The sequence below is a fragment of the Choloepus didactylus genome, chromosome 13 (genome assembly GCF_015220235.1).
Source record: "Choloepus didactylus isolate mChoDid1 chromosome 13, mChoDid1.pri, whole genome shotgun sequence".
NCBI lineage: Eukaryota > Metazoa > Chordata > Mammalia > Pilosa > Megalonychidae > Choloepus > Choloepus didactylus.
In genome coordinates this window covers 89,936,696-89,956,430 of record NC_051319.1, presented here as the reverse complement: position 1 = coordinate 89,956,430, position 19,735 = coordinate 89,936,696, and the positions used below count along the sequence as shown (strand labels likewise).

Below are 19,735 nucleotides of genomic sequence, written 5' to 3'. Positions count from 1 at the left end.
TGTCTCAATAAAATTGAATTAAAAAAACATTTTGGTTATACTGATAGTAAAACTTTCTAAAATAAAAATTACTTCCATTGACAAATGGAAAAAAGCAAACAAACAAACAAACAAAAAAACTTCTGAGCTTCAGTTTCCCCCTCTGTAAAACGGGGATACTACTACTTTCTTTGCAAGGTTAGTGTGAGGATTAAGTAAGATAATGCAGGTAAAAATCCCTGGCACTTATTAAATGCTTACTAAATCATAGTTATTGGTAACAATAACAAGACATTTGCCATTTGATTATTTGATCCTCACTGAAATGGTTGGTTATTCAGTCTAAATAGCCTTACTCATCCTCAGATGAAGAAAAGCCTGTGTTAGGGTGAAGATATGGGTGAGTTTGGGATTAGGAGGGGAGTCAGTCTTGTCTTATACTCTGTCCATGCCCTGAACCCACAACTGCCTGCCTTTTCATGAGGGTCTATCAATATTTAATTTGTGGTGTCAGTTGCGTAAACTGAGCATGCCCCAGCACCAAGTTGAATTAATTATATGCAGGAGGAGAGAAAATAAAATGCCTTTTTCTCAGAGCCGTAAGTCTCTCAGGCTACTCTGAATCCTGGTGTCCACAGGGTGAAATTCCTGCCCATGGAGGACCCCGAGAAGAAGCTGAACCAGAAGAGTGACGACAAACCCCGGAAAGTGCGATTTAAAATCTCCTCCTCCTACAGTGGCCGAGTTTTGAAGCAGGTCTTTGAAGATGGGCAGGAATTAGAGTCACCAAAGGAGGAATACCCTCACAGTTTTCTCCAAGAGTCCCTTGAACCAATGGATGGTGTTTACGGGTCTGGGGAAGCCCCGAAGCCCCGACTCTACTACTCCCCTAAACTGACTGCTCAAAGGATCAGCGTGTTCAGGGAGGGCAGTGCCTACACTTTGGCAGGCAGCCAGCCTCTCTTCAATGACTACAAGGCGAATGACCACAAGGTTGGTGTTGTGCGTAGTGTATAAGCTTTATGGCTAGGGCTTCCGAAAATGTGTTTAGAGAAACACCTAAATACTTCAGATTTGTTTCTCGCTCACTTTCGGGTACCAAGGAGAGCCACAGGTGCAACAAATGGGAAGCTGTTATTAGAATAATATTTCCGGGACAAAAACAATCTGCTTGTTGACTGCTTATTAGGAACTGCAATGAGCATATATAGTATTCACATTCCATCCAAGGTAATAAATTGTTATTCGGTCTCTGTTGGGTTCTCTCAGTAAGTAAATTAAATAGATTGCCTTTGGAGGTGCAGTGGTTTTCAGGTTGCCAGACTGCCGTTTCAGAAAATTATGCTGCAGTGGGTCATTTTGTCTCCTGAAAGAATGAAGTGTTTGAAGGTGCTCATTTTATTCCAATTATTCTGCAGCTGGTTATCTAGCTTGTGGTTTATCCACTTCTTGTTTGTTTTTTTCCCTCCTTTTTAATCTCCTTCCTGCTGCCTGCTTTTTAAAACGATGTATATAATGTATGTATATATGTATGTTGCCTTTTCACTGCTCATTAGCATGAGCACTGGGTAGCTGGAGTCCTGGGAAGAGATGGTAAAAAGCAAATCTACCAGAGGAGAAGTTTGATCTAACAGTTAAATTGAAGCTTGTTTATTATCAAGAGCTTCAATTATTCTATCTCCCACCCCACAATACCATGGATAATGGAAAGCCCATGCATGACTTTATTTTTTAAGCTAGAAGACCTGAAAAATATTCAGTGAATTCCAAAAACTAGGAGGAGATGTGTATATGTTCTCTGTCCCAATGGGCTCATGAATGACTTTTTTCTTTGACTGAGTACAATTGCATAACATACCAGGTTATTAATGAACAGAAAACCAGGATATGTTCTCATGTTTAAAATGTGAAATTCAGATAATTACACTCTAATCATTTTTATTATTGGTTTCCTAAGGGAGCAGACATACGTCTACTGCAGACAAATGTATTGGCCTTGCTGGCATTGGTAAAAGTACAATTATGGGCATGTCTACATTTATCAAAGATAACACAGGTTTCTATTTTGATATTAAATGGGGCTGGAATTAATAACCCTTCATGTTAGTGGAACAGTTTATGCATTACTAAGTGCTTTCACAACTGTCTCATTGGGTCTTCATGGCAACACGGGAGACAGGCAAAGTATGGCAAAGTATGGTCATTCCCATTTTGCAGATGAGGAAAATTCAATGCTGAGCTGTTAAGGGGCCCACTCAATATTACAGGACCATTAAGGGCAGAGTCAGATTAAGAACCCCAGTCTTTTGATTCTGCATGCTTTTTGCCCTATGGAATGTTCCTTTGTATGGAGTAAAGTTATATAATAATGATGCTACTGATAATAAAAATATCTACTATTTATTGATTGTCTATTATGTCTTAGGTACTTGACTATGTCTTGTACTTAAAGTGTTTCTTTTTAACTATATTTTACTTGTAGCTTCAGAATCCCCAAAGTTGTGGTTAATACAAATCTTGTACAAGGCCACGATAGGTAATACTGGAATGCTTGACCTGCATAAGTTGTGTGCCAAATTTGGCAACTATGTAAATGTATGATTCAACAGAGTTCAGCAAAGCCATTCTACAAAACCAGATAAAAGAGTGTTCATGTCAGCAGGGCTCAGTTGGTTAAAATACAGTACTCTAGAGGCCATATTGAAGGTTTGATTCTGGCCTAGTCCTATTATCCTTGTTTTCTTTGTTGCCTGATCAAATGCCACACCCCAGTCTTGTCTGCCTTTGATTGTAAGAGTAGCCAGGATGGAGTTCTGCAGTTCACCCACTGAAAAAAGGTTGTCAGAGTAGTATTTTTGAAAAGCAAAGCAAATAAATCTGGGAAGTAATGATTTTGCAATAGTGATTCCAACTGTAAAATAACCCCTGGTAAATATTGGCTATTAGGCCACATTGGGTAGCAGTAAAGCACAATGATTAAAAGCAAGAGCTCTGATGTCAGACAAATCTGGGCTTGATTTCCAGTTCTGTCTACTTATCAGGTGTGCTGGGGCCAGTCACTTAAATTTTCTGAACTTAAAAGTCATCATGTGTAAATGACGGTAACAAAAGTACCTACTTAAGGTAATTGTTGTGATGATTAAAAAAGATAATGCATACAAAGCAGTCAGACCATGTCCCTAGCACATTGTAAGTGCTCAGTAAGTGCTAGCTACTATCATGACAATGACCAGATTCTTATCAAAGAAACCATTGAATCTTTTGATTTCATGTTGTAGAGGAAGAAAATGGTTAGAAACAATTAAAATATTTCAAGGAATTGAAATCAATTAGGTTTATAAGGTTCATGGTATAAGGTAAAGGAAAAGGAAGGAAGGTAACATTTACTGAACACTCACTTTATATTTATTACATAATTTCATCTTCTCAGCAACTCTATGAGAAAGAGTTTGACAAATTGGAAAAATGGGAGCTCATAGGGGTTAAATAACTTAGAAATATCACACGGCTGTTGAACAACATTTGAATGGAATTTGAACTCAGGTCTGTCTGCCTCCAAAGCCTATTGAGTTTCTAGGAACCAACAAAGCATTTCTGCAATAACAGAGCAGTGGAAAGGTTCAATGGTGCCTGATTAGCCATCTCCAGGCACATTGCTGCTGCCACCAGGGTATTTACAAATACTCAATCACACACGTTGCCAGGCTGGGCGTGATGGAAGGACCGGCCTGGCCCTCTGTAATGTAAGAATGGGTGTTCCTCATGGGCAATTGGATGTAACCAGACAATGTGAACTATAGTTACACCAGCGAGTTTCCTTAGACACAGCAAGAACTTGGCTGTCAGAGTGAATGAAACTTAAATACACGTTAAAGGTGATTTGGGACCCTCCTTCCTCAGAGAACATTAAAAATAAATTTACTATCCTGGGAGTCTCAGACCTTGACCAGCTTAGAGGTGAGGGGGTTGGACCAAGTGATCTCAGATAAGATTCTTTAAGCATATGGAGAGTTTTGTGTTTAAAAAAGCAGCTCTAGATGCAAAAAAGTTCTCCAGTAACCGAACCTCTTTGGCCATTAGTGGAAGTAGAAATGGAACCTTCCAAAAGTACCACCATCCTTATCTTCTGAGGTTCAGAAACTGATAGTTGAGAGTGTGAAATAGGAATCCAGTGTGCATAAAACAATAGGAAATGGAAGCTGCCACACGATCCCTTGAAGAGAGGGAGAGAGGACAGGGCCAGGTAGGAAGCTTGTGTCTTAATAAATAATTTTTGAAAATTCCACAGGTGTTTCAGGGAAGGGAACCTGAATGTTGAAGTCCTACTCAAGCCAGGTCTTGACTGAATGTATGAGGCTTTTAAACAGGAAACTGCTTAACTGTAGCAGTCTAAATAGATTTGGGTTATGTAGTCCTAAAAGGAGGACAGAATATATTTCCTTCTGAGATATTGAGTTGTGTATTATAATTGTGACTGCACATAGAAGACTATCTTAAAATAATAACTGCAGCAACAATAACCACCATTTGCAAAGTATTTTCAGCTTTTGCAACCTCTGTTTCATATATTCTTCTTAGTCCCTCCGCCCCCAGAAGTTGATATGATTAGCCTCAGGAATGAGGGTCAAAATATTTAACCACAGGGACATTGCCCACTCGGCGTGGAAGTTGGCAGAGTACTGGAGCAGGGCCCTGAGACCTGGGGTCTCAAGCATTAACCTTTAAATTATTGGGTGATGGGATGTTACAGGTTCCCTGAGGAAAGGCGGGTAACAGGAGGGCACTCAGGGGTCTCAGGACAGCACCTGCTTACCCACCAGCATGGAAGTATTTTGATGCGCTAATAACGAATATGGCTGTGGGGGTGCCTGTCAGCCGGGTGACAGCCCATTTGCACGTGAGTTAACTGAGGTTCTGAAAGGTGAAATGACTTTCTTATATCTCACAATAAGCAAACAGTAGAATTGGGATCCAATGCTATTTCCCTCAAAGCTGTCCTAACTCTGGGTGAAAATATGCATTCATGGTCAAGTAATCCCTAACCATTTACTTCCCATGCTACTTTATTATAGTATTCTCCAAATTTATTCCTCTGCAAATGATTAAGTAACACAGGATAAATCCACACAAGGGAACATAACCTATTGATAATGATGCTATGGAAGTATCTTTATTGACACAAAAAGATTTTCATATCGTATGTATGATGAAGAAAAATAGGTTATGAAAGAGTACATATGTTATGATCCTATTTTGAAACAAAAACAGAAAAAAAAACCTTGCAAATAGTGTAGTTTAGATATTAACAATATGGGCTTTAGGCTGAGGCAGACTTAGATTCAAATCCCAGCACAGACACTGAGTAACTCTATAACTTAACCCCACTGAGATGCAGTCTCTTCACTTGTAAAATGTGGAAGTCATAGCATCTCTTTCACAGGGATGTGGGGGGAATTAAGTGAGGTCGTGTTTATAAAATACTTAGCATGATGTCTGACACACAAAAAGTACTCAAAAATGGTATCTACTACTATTATTATTATTTAAGCATAGAAAATATTGGAGAGAAATTTACAGCACGCCCCCACCAATTTTTTTTCTTTGCCTTTATTAAGTGCTCCTGCCCAACCCTACATCAGGTGCAATGGTAGGTGGTAGGAATAGAAGCTTTGAGCTCTGCCCTCCAGAACCTTACAGTCTAGCTATAGGACTTGTTCAGCTTTGCTTGGCTGCCATCAACAGGAAGAAGGAAGCTGGTTTTCAATGGCTTCCAGTGAGAGCAAACAAACCATGGAAAGAACTATAGTTTTGGGGTCCAATGGAATCACAAGCACTGGATGGTAGAAGTTCCTTGCTCTCCTATTTACTGGGCTGTATTTGGTGATTGATGGTGAAAGTTCTGTGCTCATTTTCCATTTCTCTAGCCCCCACCTATTATAGATTTTGGAAAGATAATCATCTACACGAATAACCTGAAAATCATCCGAACCCCAATAGACAAGAGAGACTTCATGAGAAAAATTTTCCAGAAGGAAGAGGAGGCTGAGGAAGAGCCTCTGATGAGCAAAGAAGAAAGTTATGGAAACAGCAGTCAGCATGATGGGCCTTTGCCAGAGACGGAAAGCACGTTCCCCCATAACCAATATGCACAGGTGTGTCAGAGCGGCCTTGCCAGCCCCTTGGGCTGGCCTTACAGCAACAGTGTCCCCTCGTTTTAATTTGTGCCCTCCTTAAGTGAAAAAAAAAAAAGATTATCAATACTTAAGATGGTAAAGATGTTAGGTTATTTTAAAGTTTCTTTTATTTTAAATGGTACTTTTTTTTTAACGGTGATTATAAATTCATCTTTCAAATACTCAAAAATTTTTGGCTCACTTCTTCTGAGATCTGATTAGATATTTGTTGTTTTCAGTTTGTAATGTGGCTACAACAACTTGTTCTAAAGATGGAAAAATCAGCTTTGCCTTTTCCTTATGAGCTTGTTTGTGCATCTTTTATCAGTGTTCTCCTCAATCCAGTTTCCCTGAAGGAATCTTGTAAAGCCACCTGTCCATTTTATAGGGGTTAGTTTAGTTACAACTAAGTAATATCATTTGTAAATCCACTGGACCAGGCACAAGTAAACTGCGATGTGTTGTAATATGCTGAAAGCGAACAAATGGACGGGTGCCACTGAGTACTACTCAGTCTGCTTACTGCAGGGTCCCTGGGATCTAGTGACTCTCGAGTCATTTGTCTAGTAGCTGCCTGATGGAGTGAGGGCGCCAGTGCCAACAAGTTTATTTAAAATTAGTACAACAATTTCTTTTTTATATTAAAATTTAATTTCTTGGATGATTGTATGGTTTGTGAATATATCTCAATAAAATTGAATTAAAAAAATAAGGGAGAGATTAAAATATTTTCAGACAACAGACACTGAGAGAGTTTGTGAATAAGAGACCTGTGCTACAAGAAATACTAAAGGGAGTGCTACAAGCTGATAGGAAAAGACAGGTGAGAGTGGTTTGGAGAAGACTGTAGAAATGAAGACTATCAGGAAGGGTAAAAGGAGAGAGAGAAAAAAAAAGTTATGAAAAAAAAAATAAAATTTAATTTCTTGCTTAATTTTGGATAAAAAGTAAACAAATACAATTTCTGATGGTTTTCCCCTTACAGCCCTCAGCGTGTGCACTTCCCCCTTGGAAACCATGGCTCAGGCAGCTGGCTCCACAGACAGGGAGTGGTGCAGGGTTTGTGGGTGAGAGAAACAATTTTAATAAATTTAAGCTAAGAGATTAAAAGCTTGGGTAGGTGCAGAAGTGAATTTTCTCTCTCTCTTTGGTTTCCACCTTTTGGAACTTAAAGCTTTCTGTGGGACTGGCTCTTGAGACCTCCCAGGGGTTGATGTGACAAAATGGGGCAGGGGCTTCCTCCCACTTGAGAGATGCCCTCACCCTGGGAGGATTTAGGGGATGGAACCAAGGACGGTCATGGCCCAGTTTTTTTTTTTAAATTCAGTTTTATTGAGATATATTCACATACTATACAATCATCCATGTTGTATGTGCAATTATCACCCCAATCAATTTTTGAACACTTTCGTTACACCAGAAAGAATAAAAATAAGAATAAAAAATAAAAGTAAAAATGAACACCCAAATCATTCCATCCCCCCATCCCACCCTATTTTTCATTTTGTTTTAGCCCCCATTTTTCTACTCATCCATCCATACATTGGATAAAGGAAGTGTAAGCCGCAAGGTTTTCACAATTATACCGTTACTCTACGTAAGCTACATAGTTATGCAATCGTCTTCAAAAATCAAGGTTACTGGGTTGCGGTTTGACAGTTTCATGTATTTACTTCTAGCTATTCCAGTACACTAAAAACTAAAAAGGGATATCTATATAGCACATAAGAATGCTCTCCAGAGTGACCTCTTGACTCTGTTTGGAATCCCTCAGCCAATGAAACTTTATTTTGTTTCATATCTCTTCCCTCTTTTGGTCAAGAATATGTTCTCAATCCCACGATGCCGGGTCCAGGAGTCATATCCTGCATTGCCAGGGAGATTTACAGCCCTGGGAGTCAGATCCCACGTAGGGGGGAGGGCAGTGAGTTCACCTGCCGGGTGGGTTTAGAGAGAGACAGAGGGCAGGGCCCAGTTTTAAGTGTAGGCCTTAGGCCAGAGGTGCCAAAGACGTTCTGTTATCTTCTCTCTCTCACCTCACAGATCCACCTACCTCTCAACAACCTTCCTCATTCTTTCTGCTCCTGCTACACTGCCCATCTCATAAGATCCTTGCTCTTTCCTGCCAGAGGCAAATTCCCTCTGCCTGGACTGTTCCTGGGATCTTCTCCCCTTTGCCACCAGCCCCTCAGGTCTCAGCAGAGGCATCACTTCCTCAGAGAAACCTTCCCTGGCTTCCACGAGGATAGGGTCCCCTTGTAAGGACCTGTGAGAGCTCTGCACAGCCCTCCTCACAGTTGCCATTTATGGGGCAGGACTGAACATTTTGATCCAAAGCATTACCATCCCCCTTTAAAATGTTTAAATTCTATTATTTCTCATACCATATTATAACTTGTATGAGCACATATTTTCAGAAGAGGGCCGGAAAGGAAAAAATGCAGGTCACACTGTAGGCCTGAAAGAAAAAGCAACAGCGGGCCTGATACGACAATTACCTTTAAATTCAATTTGGAGAGAATCGTGTTTTTTTAGCTGTAATGCCATAAACTGGGACAGAGGTGTGCAGCAGAAGGCTGCCACGAAAGGTTATACATCATTGCCCGTTCTTTGAACTCTGCTTTAAATTGCTGTTTGTTTGCCCAATGCCTCATGCAGTAAATGCCTGGACAAGTTTTATTCTAAAAGAAAGGGTCAGAGAACATCAAGGAGCCCCTTCTGAACAAGAAACTCTTTGTTCTGTTATATGGAACAGGGAGCAGTGGGAACCTTGATGAAAAAGCAGGGCACGGCTGAAAGCCAGGCTGTGCTTGAACCTCTATATTAACTATAAAAGAAAAGGAGAGGAACAAGTGTATTGAGTCATCCAGTGAGATATGGAATGGGAAAAAAAAACTAGTCTCTGCTTAGTGGGTTTAATACCATAAATCGTCTTGGCCTCTTTGTGCTTTATGTAAACTCGTCTTTGAAATAATAGTAATAGTAATGATGACAACAATAGCAATGATAGCTGTCATTTATTGAATTCATGATAGGCTCCTGCCCAGTGCTTTGCATGCAGTCATCCACTAATCTTCCCAAGGACCCTCTGAGGTAGGTGCTATTGTTTGTCCTATTCTGCAGCTGGAGAAGCTGAGGCTCAGAGAGGTTAAGTGACTTGCCAGAGGGAACTAGGGCCAGTATATTCAAACCCAGGTCTATCTGGCTACCAGTCCCATGATCATAACCTCTCAGCACTGCAGCCTCTGGCTTGGTGTTACTGCTCACCATCTTTGGGGTCACACAAGCTTTGGAGTCTGCAATGAAACCTAAGGCCCTTCTTCATTTTCTTGGAGCTAGTAAGAGATGTATTGGGTGGGTTTGTCAGATTCTACAACCTAAGCTATGCTCTAAAACTATGCTCTATGTCCTCCCACTAAATCTTTTCTGAGGAGAATTTTAAAAAAAACATTTTGAGCATGGAAGATAGAGCCTTATGTCAGGCATGCCTTGTATAGAGTAGGAGCTCACTGAACACTTGGTAATTGAAAGATTAAAAGGAGGATGCTGAGAGTAAGTGGTTGAAGGAAAGATGGTAACTGAGGGCAAGAATGCAAACTGCGGTGAAGCCCTAATAATACCCCTTACGCCCATGTGAAATTAAATATAATCTGATTGATGATTTGCTCTCATTCTCTACATCAGGTTTGCTGGGTCATTTCATCAATCTCTCAATATCTGACTCGGCATTTTATGCAATTGAATTTTTGGATCACACGTATAGCATTATGGTAGGATATTACTGTGTTTTCTTTGGCAGTGTTGATTTATATCACTAAAATTTCACTAGGATCACATACAAAGCACGCAATATTATGGATTTGGCAGAAAAAAAATGGACATGACAATTAGCTTTAAGAATATTTTGGCAAATATATTTATTTTGAATACTTTTAAGGAAAGAAAACAAATCTCTATATTGTTTACATATTAAAATGTCACCTGTCAATTACATGTTAACAAAAGGGGCAGCGACAATCATTTGAGTTTTTGTCAGTTGAGTAATCACTTCCATTCCCTAAATCTAGAATAAACACAATGTATTATCCTCTTAGGCACTTTGCAGCATGGTGGAGCTATTTTCAGAATTTATGCCTCCCTTTTCAGAGATTATTTTTATTCTTAGGTTGTAAAGGAAAGCTGTGTTACTTGGGTGGAACTACCCAGTGGACCTCAGCTGTCTTTTTAATCCCTAGAATTTAAGATCAGTGTTCTAGTTTGCTAATGCTTCCAGAATGCAAAACACCAGAGATAGATTGACTTTTATAAAAGGGGGTTTATTTGGTTACACAGTTACAGTCTTAAGACCATAAAGTGTCAAAGGTAACACATCAGCAATCAGGTACCTTCACTGGAGGATGGCCAGTGGTGTCTGGAAAACCTCTGTCAGCTGGGAAGGCATGTGGCTGGCGTCTGCTCCAAAGTCCTGGTTTCAAAATGACTTTCTCCCAGGACGCTCCTCTCTAGGCTGCAGTTCCTCAAATATGTCACTCAGTTGCTCTTTGAGTGTTTTTCCTCTCTTAGCTTCTCTGGAGCAAAAGTCTGCTTTCAACAGCCGTCCTCAAACTGTTTCTTATCTGTAGTTCCTGTGCATTTTTCAAAATGTCCCTCTTGGCTGTGTCTCCTCTTCAAAATGTCACTCACAGCTGCACTGAGTTCCCTCTGCCCATCAGCTCAATTATATGGCTCCACTGATCAAGGCCCACCCAATGGGTGGGCCAACACTCCATGGAAATTATCCAGTCAGAATCATCACCCACAGCTGGGTAGGGTGCATCTCCACGGAAACAGTCAAAGAATTACAATCTAATCTATACTGATAACGTCTGCCCACACAAGATTGCATCAAAGATAATGGCGTTTGGGGGACACAGTATATTCAAACTGGCACAATCAGGAAGGGCTCTCTAGACTTCATTGTTTGGTATGTTTAGTCATTAAGCAAATGTATGAAAAACTAATATTGTGCGGGGCACTGTGCTAGATGACCGGTGAGTGATCGAGCAGAGGCTTTGGCCCAGAGGGGTTCCTGCCGACTCAAGAATATGAGATGTGCCATGCTGGGGGCAGTTGTGGCGGCCATGGTAGGGGCCCCTGGTCCAGAAGGGGTTCCTGGAGGAGGTGTAGCTAAGCTGGCATCTGAGAACAAGTAGGAGTTGGCTGGGTTGGGAGTGGGGAAAGGGCCGTGGGAGACCAGGTGCAGAGGGGCCTTAGGACAAGAGCCTGATCAAAAAGACTCAACATTTAAATGAACAGAGGAGATGGATTTTATCTTGAGGTTTTATCTGGAGGACAAGTGTTCATTAAAGAGTCTTCAGGAGTAAGTTCATTCATGCATTTACTCCACAAATAGCATTATGAGCACCTTCTACGGGCCAATCCCTCAGAAGGCAACTTAATGAGATTGTCATCAATGGGGAGAACGTCCCACAAGACCAGAGAAAGGGGTGAAATAACACTGAATTCATGCCAGAGTTGGAGGGCATCCAGTCTAGGATTGTAGTTGTGGGGATGGAGAAAACTCAGTGGATTTGAGAAATGTTTAGAAGGTGAAATGGACAGGACCCAGCACTGGATTCATCTGGTGTTGATCTGGTGTCACCATTATTTCTTGGAAGAGTCTCAGTCTATATACGTTAGTGCAAACATTACCAATGTCCTTGAGATGTTTTAGGAGAAGAAAATCACTAAGTGGCATTTTCTGATGAGTAGGAGTAGTGGACTGGAGACTTATTGGCAACACTTAAAAGTGAAGTAACTTTTATGGAGAATATGCCAGATCATATATTATGGCATTTACATATACTCCCTCACTTAATATCCCACTAGAAGAGAGCTAGGCATTATCGTTCCCATTTTGCAGGTAAATAAGTTGAGATTTAGAGATGTTAAGGGAATTGGCCGAGATGCATGGCTCATGTCAGAGGCAGGCCTCAATATGAGTCTGCTGACTCCAGAGCCCAGAGCTCTCCATCCCTGGGCCTTAGCCCAGATCTCGGAGAGAATAAAATACTGCAAGAACTCAGAGGTGAGCTTGGAAGGATTATAACATCGATTCACTCATTTGTTCAGTCTCTGAGGCACACAAAACAGTCTTTCTTGGGCACCAGCCATTGGGCAGCTCCAAGGAGGGGCCATGTGCACAGTGGTTAGGAGCAGGAACTCTAGGGCTCAAAACCCTGGGATCCAAACTGGCCTCCATGTCTTCCAAGCTGTGTGCTCTTTGGCAAATTACTTAACTTCTCAGTATTTCAGCTTCCCATCTGTACCATGGGGATGATAACCCTATGAGGATTCAATGAGTTGATGTATAGAAAGCTCTTAGAACAGCACTTGACACCCACCAGGCATGCTATAAGTGTTCACTATTATATGGCAATGTGGAAAATAAAGTCCTTGCCCTTGCAGAGCTTACAGAAATATCAGTCAGATGTGACAAGGGCAATGAAGAAGGTAAAGCAGCAGAATGCAGGAAGTGGTGGCAGGGGATGCTGTCTTAGCGAGATCCATCAGGAAAATCCACTCTGATAAAATTGCTGTGATTATTCCATGCCATTGGCCAGTACTCTCATTGGCATTCATGGGAAAGGTTTTCCTCTAATTCTACCCTGGCCTTCGCTGCAGCCCAGTACTGTTTTGACCTGCCTGTGAACCATGGACTTGAACTGCTGCTGTAACTAAACCCTGATCTGTTTCTTGCAGGAAGGGGAGCTTCCCGAGGACAACTGTTTTCACTGCCGAGGGTCGGGCAGTGCCACCTGCTCTCTGTGCCACGGCAGCAAGTTCTCAATGCTGGCCAACAGATTTAAGGAGTCCTACCGGGCCCTGCGGTGCCCTGCCTGCAATGAGAATGGCCTGCAGCCTTGCCAGATTTGCAACCAATAGCCCAAGGCTTCTGCATGTCTGCTTCTATCGTACCCTCCCTAAAGTTATTTCTAATAAACTGTCACCTCCTCCTCCTGCCTCTCCCAGCAAGAAAGCCACGGTGCCTGCCATCACTTCTACCACTGGCAAAACTCACCTACTCGATGACATTTCATGAGGCTGGTCATCTCCATGTGGGTCCAAGCAGCAGGGGCATTTTTGAATTAGAGTCTGCTTTGAAACTGGTTCTAAAATTATCCTTCCAGGAGCACGTGCATGTATCTCATTTGACTTAGCTCAGTTTTCTCCTTGCGCTAGTGAACAAATAAACGTACACTTCAGGCAGCAGATTGAAGTAATTTTCTGGCTGGGAGTTTTGCAAAATTACACAGTGAGAAAGGAATAAAAAGGTAGATTTCTGATGAATCGAAATCCCTTTGCTTATAATGCATCTCAAATCATTGTTGGTCAAATTGAATTTCTAATTAAACAGAAGAGGAAAGGGATACCCAATGCTGAACGCACTAGCAGGTCACTGCGAGCAAAATAGGGTGTAAGTGATTGGTGCTGAAGACAGCAAGACGAGGAGGCCTTTGCTTTCAAAGCCCTGAGTTGCTCCTGTGTGATGTGCTTGGGTTGTCATGCAGGCAGCAAGGAACCCTGCTGCTTAGGCCTAGATGAGATAAGACATTTCTGCGTGCCTCTAGCTATTGAAGTTACAAGCCAAGTCAAAGCTATTTATGATAAATTTGGTGCTTAAGTATGTGTGTGTTATGACTTCTTCCAGCCCCTGAATTATTACCAAATAAATAAATCTATCTTGAGTCTAAGGTCTAGCCATGATCTCTTCATGAAGACCGAATATTTGAGAAGTATCTATTGGAAACCTCTGAAAGAAAAACTAACCAAAGGTGGCATTTAGAAAATTACGTTGCTACCATCTATACTACGTACTAAGGTTAATTCTTTCCTCTTAAAGTTGGTTATAAAGTTAGAAAAACACTTTTGTAAATGAACTTTTGTAGCTCTGGCACCCACTTCCCAAAGCCCTTGAGAATAACACTGTAAAATCTATTACATGTTGGCACGTGTTGCTTTTCTATAATTATTTTGATTTTCATACCAATAATTTTTCAAGATGTTATCCTCTAATATTCAGCTGTTAATATAATTCAAAAACGGAATGCTTGTCAGAGAATATAAATACTTCTAATAAAAAAAGATTAAAGTTTTTAAAGCCAAGATTATTTTGCCTGTCCTCTTATAGCCAGGACTTAACGGCTTTCTGTGCTTCTGTAATTAACCCCCTCCTGCCTCTGTTGATGTTTTGTCACAGTCCGGCAGCTTGGACTCTTCTGCCTTTCCAGAGAACTAGAGGAAGGGGTGATGTTGAGGGGCCTTTAAGGGAGTTTTTCTGCCCTTTGACTGGAACCCTTGACAGTGAGGATTCTTTGAGTGCCCAAGGCACTCAACACAGCACTAGGGCTTGACGTGCAGTGTTACCAGTTACCAGCGTTCCCAGATACCTCAGGGAAGCTGCAAGTTAGTGGGGGAGATCGATACATAACCACCTAATTACAATACAGTGTGAGAAGCACTGGGGGAGGGGAAGTACAGGGAGTGTTTGAAGCACGTAGAAGGGGCACCTGAGGTAGCCTCAGTGGGATTAGGGAGGCTTCCTAGAAGTAGAGGTTCAGGCAGTGCTGGCCTTTTCCCCTAACCCATGCTTTTCAGAGCTTTTAATACTTTATATTATATGTTACATAATAAATATATCTGGTAATGATTGCATTTATGTATCAAGTAGACAAAACAGATAAAATCTCTGTCCCCACAGAGCCTACATTTTGGTGAAGCAATATAGACAATTATGTATATGTACGTATACACACAATTATATATATATACACACACACACATACATACACACACACATACCTACAGACATATAATGTATAGCATGTTGAAAAGTGATAAATGCTTTGAAGAAAAATAAAACATTAGGAGGATTGGGAAGGGTTACAATTTTAAATTAGTTTTCAGGGAAGGCATTATTGAGACGATGTCAGTTAAGCAAAGGCCTAAAGGAGATGAGGGAGTGAGCTGTGAGGGTGTCTGGGTTAAGACTATTCCAGGCAGAGGAAACAGCGAATGTTAGACTGATACATAGGAGGGAGAGCCTGGCATGTTTGAAGAGCAGCAAGGAAGCCAGTGCGGCTGAAGCCTAGTGAAGCAAGAGGACAAGTTTCAGGGAATGAAGCCAGCAACGAAAGGGTGGGGGTGGAGAAAGGAGAGAGAGGTGTATCCCTTCAAAGCTATTATAAGAACTTCTGTGTTTTTTGAGGGTGATACTGCTCTGGATAGTGCCTGTTTTCTGGCAGCCCCACACGTTTGCCTTTTATACCTCCTCTTACTGCTGGAGCAGGAACCCAGCAAACTCCACCTCCCAGACTCCCTTGCCTGCTGGCTTCCTGTTAGGTTCTGCCAGTGGGAGGTACTGGCAGGAGACTGCAAGATGGAAGGGAGGAAAAAGCCTTCCTCTTTTTAAAGTCAGGTTCCTGGCAGCCTTTGGTGCACAGCAGCTGCGGCAGCTGGGAATGCCAGCTCAGGCGGCTCGTTTCCAACAGTAGCCGCTGCAGTGGCTCTGATTGCTGGCTCTCTGTAACACTATTTTTTCTTTTGTTCCTCCATCCTACAGGTGGTAGTGGCTTCCTGCCATTACTAATCTTTGTGACCAGTTTCCTATTATATATTCCCTCCATTTGAAATATCCAGAGTGGTTACTGTTTTCCTGATTGGACACCAACTGATACAAATGGGAAGACATTTACATGTTTCAAGAAAAGGAGGGTCATGATCAAATTTATGTTTTCACAGGCCATGCTGGCTACTGTGTTAAGAGAAGACAATGTGGGGCAGGAGAGGAAGCAGTGAGGCCAGTAGGAGACGATTGCAGTAATCCTGGTGACAGGTGATGGTGGCTTGGCCATTGTGGTACCAGAGAGGTGGTGAAAAATGGTGGTTGGCTTATGATTATATTTTGTAGGTAGAAACTATAAAAAGAAATAAAATAAAATAGAGTTACTATGGCTACTGCCAAGCAATGCAAGCTCAAGCAATGATGTTCCTCAAAATCCCAAGGACATCAGACACCATAAAACAAACCACAAGGTAAAGAACTCAGTTAACTATCTAACCTTAAAGACAATTCAAGTACCCCAGGTATCCACCAACCACAAAAAACATGTTTAATCTTCTTTTCCTTTAAAAACCCTTGCCTGGAAATGCCAAGATGGGGCACTATTTGGGTTGTTACCCGAATCTGTGCTCCCTGAATTACAACTCAAAGATTTCAAATAAATACCTTTGTTGCCTTGCAGCTTAATTTGTTATTTCTCCATGGACTTTGTACCCAGAAATATTGCTTATGTCATGCTGTATGCAAAACATATATGAGTTGTTTGTCTGTTAGTGGGGATAAGTTTGCACTAAAATACCCTCTTCCTGGATTCGTGAACCACATATATTTGCCAGTTGATTGGGCAGGTAATTAGGGGTAAGTTCAGGGCAAGGTTAGCCAACTGATAGACCTAAGACTACAAGAATCCCTTCAGTGCTAGAGGCAAAATGAAGGTTAAACGATATCATACAGTGATGCTGTGATTAAAATAATACTGTATCCTTTGAAAGCTCAAAAATGTTTTTAATGAACACATTTTAACTCAGTTTTATTGAGATATATTCACATATCATACAATCATCCATAGTGTACAATCAACTGTTCACAGTACTATCATATATAGTTGTGCATTCATCACCTCAATCAATTTTTTAATTAAATTCAGTTTTATTGAAATATATTCACATACCATACAGTCATCTATGGTATACAATCAACTGTTCACAGTACCATCATATAGTTATGGATCCATCACCCCAATCTATTTTTGAACATTTTCTTTACACCAGAAAGAATCAGAATAAGAATAAGAAATAAAAGTAAAAAAGAACACCCAATTCATCCTCCCCATCTCACCCTATTTTTCAATTAGTTTTTGTCCCTATTTTTCTACTCAACCATCCATACACTGGAGAAAGGGAGTGTGAGCCACAAGGTTTTCACAATCACACAGTCACAGCATGTAAGCTACATAGTTATACAATCATCTTCAAGAATCAGGGCTACTGGGTTGCACTTTGACAGTTTCAGGTATTTACTTCTAGCTATTCCAAGACACTAAAAATTACAAAGGGATATCTAATATAGTACATGAGAATGCCCACCAGAGTGACCGCTCAACTCCATTTGAAATCTCTCAGTCCCTTTATTTTGTTTCTTTTCTCTTCCCCTCTTTTGGTCAAGAAGATTTTCTCAATCCCATGATACTGGGTCCAGGCTCATCCCCAGGAGTCATACCCTGTGTTGCCAGGGAGATTTACATCCCTGGGAATCAGGTCCCACATGGGCGGGGGCAGTGAGTAATGAACCCACATTTTTAAGAAAGGTAACATTTATCCACTCATTTATTGAATAATTCTTCACTGGATTCCTATTATATTCCGGGCATTTGTACTAGGTCTTCAGAATACAAAGATGAAAAAGAATTCAGTATTCGTCACTAATGAGATTATAGTGTAGGCACTCTAGTCAGCATAGCAAAATTAATTTGGTGTTACAATTTACAGAGGACATTTCTGGTATCCTTTGCTGTTTAGCAGTGGCTTTCAGTTACTCCTCTTGACCAGGTTAGCTGGGTCTGGTTTGGGGCAATATCACAGAATTTTAAAAATTTAACAAGCACATATCACTTTGTGTGCAGTTCACTGTTTTAAGTACTTTTTAACTCATTGAATAATCCTAACAATTGTGTTAATTCAGTGTATTGATTGGCTCACACATGCTGTTCCTTTCCATGCTACATCCACCAAAACTAAACACATAGGCCTTTTCTGCAATCCCCACAAACATTTTATTACATTAGGCCTTTGTGGCAGTAACACACTGAACTTAAAATTGGGGAGATGAGTAGGGATCTGATATTGAATTTTAGTAATGGGACAACTTAAATTACCAAGACTTCTTTTGCTGGCTGTGCTGGCCACTTGTCCCCAGCTCCTCCATCCCACTGCTTTCTCCTTCCTTCTCTGCCTTCCCATCCCAGTTGACCCTCTAATCTTCTTACTCTGTTAAAGGGAAGAATTCATCTCCATGGCCTCTATTCCCAAACATGGCTCAGCACCAGGGCCTGTCTACTCCTTCACACACAAAGATGTGCAGTGCCTTGGAGGGTTCCTTTTTACAGACTTTCCCTTCTTGGAAGACAGTCATGGTTTAAAATGTCCTCGGTGTTTTGTGGAACCTTGAACCTTTGCTGACAGAGGAACTGTACTTTTTTTCTGTTGTTTTTATTTTGGCATCTAAGTAAGAACCCTTTTCAAGAGAAATTTGCACATCTAAAAAATTTTGAAAACCACGTTTACCTTAACTTTACAATGTATGCTTCATCTTTTCAAATTAACTGGCTAAAGACATTATCAGTTAAGCTTAAGTTCACAGGAAAGATGATATTGTTCTTATTCTAAGTCTTTCACAAATGTGAATCACTTTGCTAATATATTTATTTGGACAGGTGCTGGTGACATTTGTAAAATTCTGTATGGTTCACTAGCGCTTAATCTGAGTGAATTTTATACTAAACGTAAATTTGAAAGAAATGTTCCCAGTTGTTTTTATCACCTGTCCTCATTAGTTGCATCACCTCATTTTCTAATTAAACACAGTAATTATAGAGAGCTCACATTCTTGCAATTATGTGAGAGGAAATGGAGTTATGTCAGTGTCATAATTATGGCATATAATTACTGCCTATGTTAAAGAATATGCAAAATGGAGAGAAAAAAGGCCTGGAACCATACAGCGCTTCCTCATTGCTTGGTTAGGGGTAGGGGAGAGAAATGGGACAGTTAAGTCAGGACTTGAAAAATCTAAATTCAAAGTTTATCTCCTTTGAAACTATGAGCCTCCTCTTTGTACAGTCCCCTCAGCATCACTTGCATCAAGTTCTCAAGTTTCCCCTATCAATGATATTTCTAGGAAGATTGAAGCCACTAATTCCCACTAAGGTGTAAACGGCTAATAGACTGCTGACCATGCTTGCTCTTTTAAGTTCTAAGTGTTATAGTTTTTAAGGCTTCCTATGTGTCAGGCCAGGAAGGAGGCCAACCTGTACCACTGGGCACATTTTGTAACTTTTCTGTGTCTCTATTTCCTTTATCTGTACAATGAGAACTATTATAGTATCCATTTCTTGGGATTTTGTTGAGAATTATATTAATTTTCACCAAGTTCTTGGTGCTTGACTCACAGTAAGCAATCAAGGTTGATTTTTTTTATTAAATGCACCAGTGATAGGAAGCCTATTTGGCTAAACATCTTAGAAATTCCCTTTATCTAGAAAACAGGATATTTAGGCCTCTTTAAAATGCCATTTTTTTGGGTAGGGGGAGGGCTACAGGCTTAGTGTCATACCCACAACTTGCATGCAGTACATAATTTTTGATGAAAAAAAGAAAGGCACAAAGACACCATAGCAGCATTATTCATAATAACCAGAAAATGGAAATAACCCAAATGCCCATCAACTTATGAATGGATAAATAAAATAAGATTCAATGTAATA

The 19,735-nt window shown here is 40.7% G+C and overlaps 1 protein-coding gene across 1 annotated transcript; it reads left to right on the top strand.

The window, feature by feature from the left end:
- The first annotated feature begins 633 nt into the window (after nucleotides 1-633).
- GRXCR2 (glutaredoxin and cysteine rich domain containing 2) lies at nucleotides 634-14,104 on the top strand. Its single transcript, XM_037802155.1, has 3 exons — nucleotides 634-972; nucleotides 5,904-6,131; nucleotides 12,894-14,104. Exons 1-3 carry the CDS (start codon nucleotides 634-636, stop codon nucleotides 13,074-13,076), a joined length of 750 nt encoding a protein of 249 aa, XP_037658083.1. The 3' UTR covers nucleotides 13,077-14,104.
- Nucleotides 14,105-19,735: the final 5,631 nt, after the last annotated feature.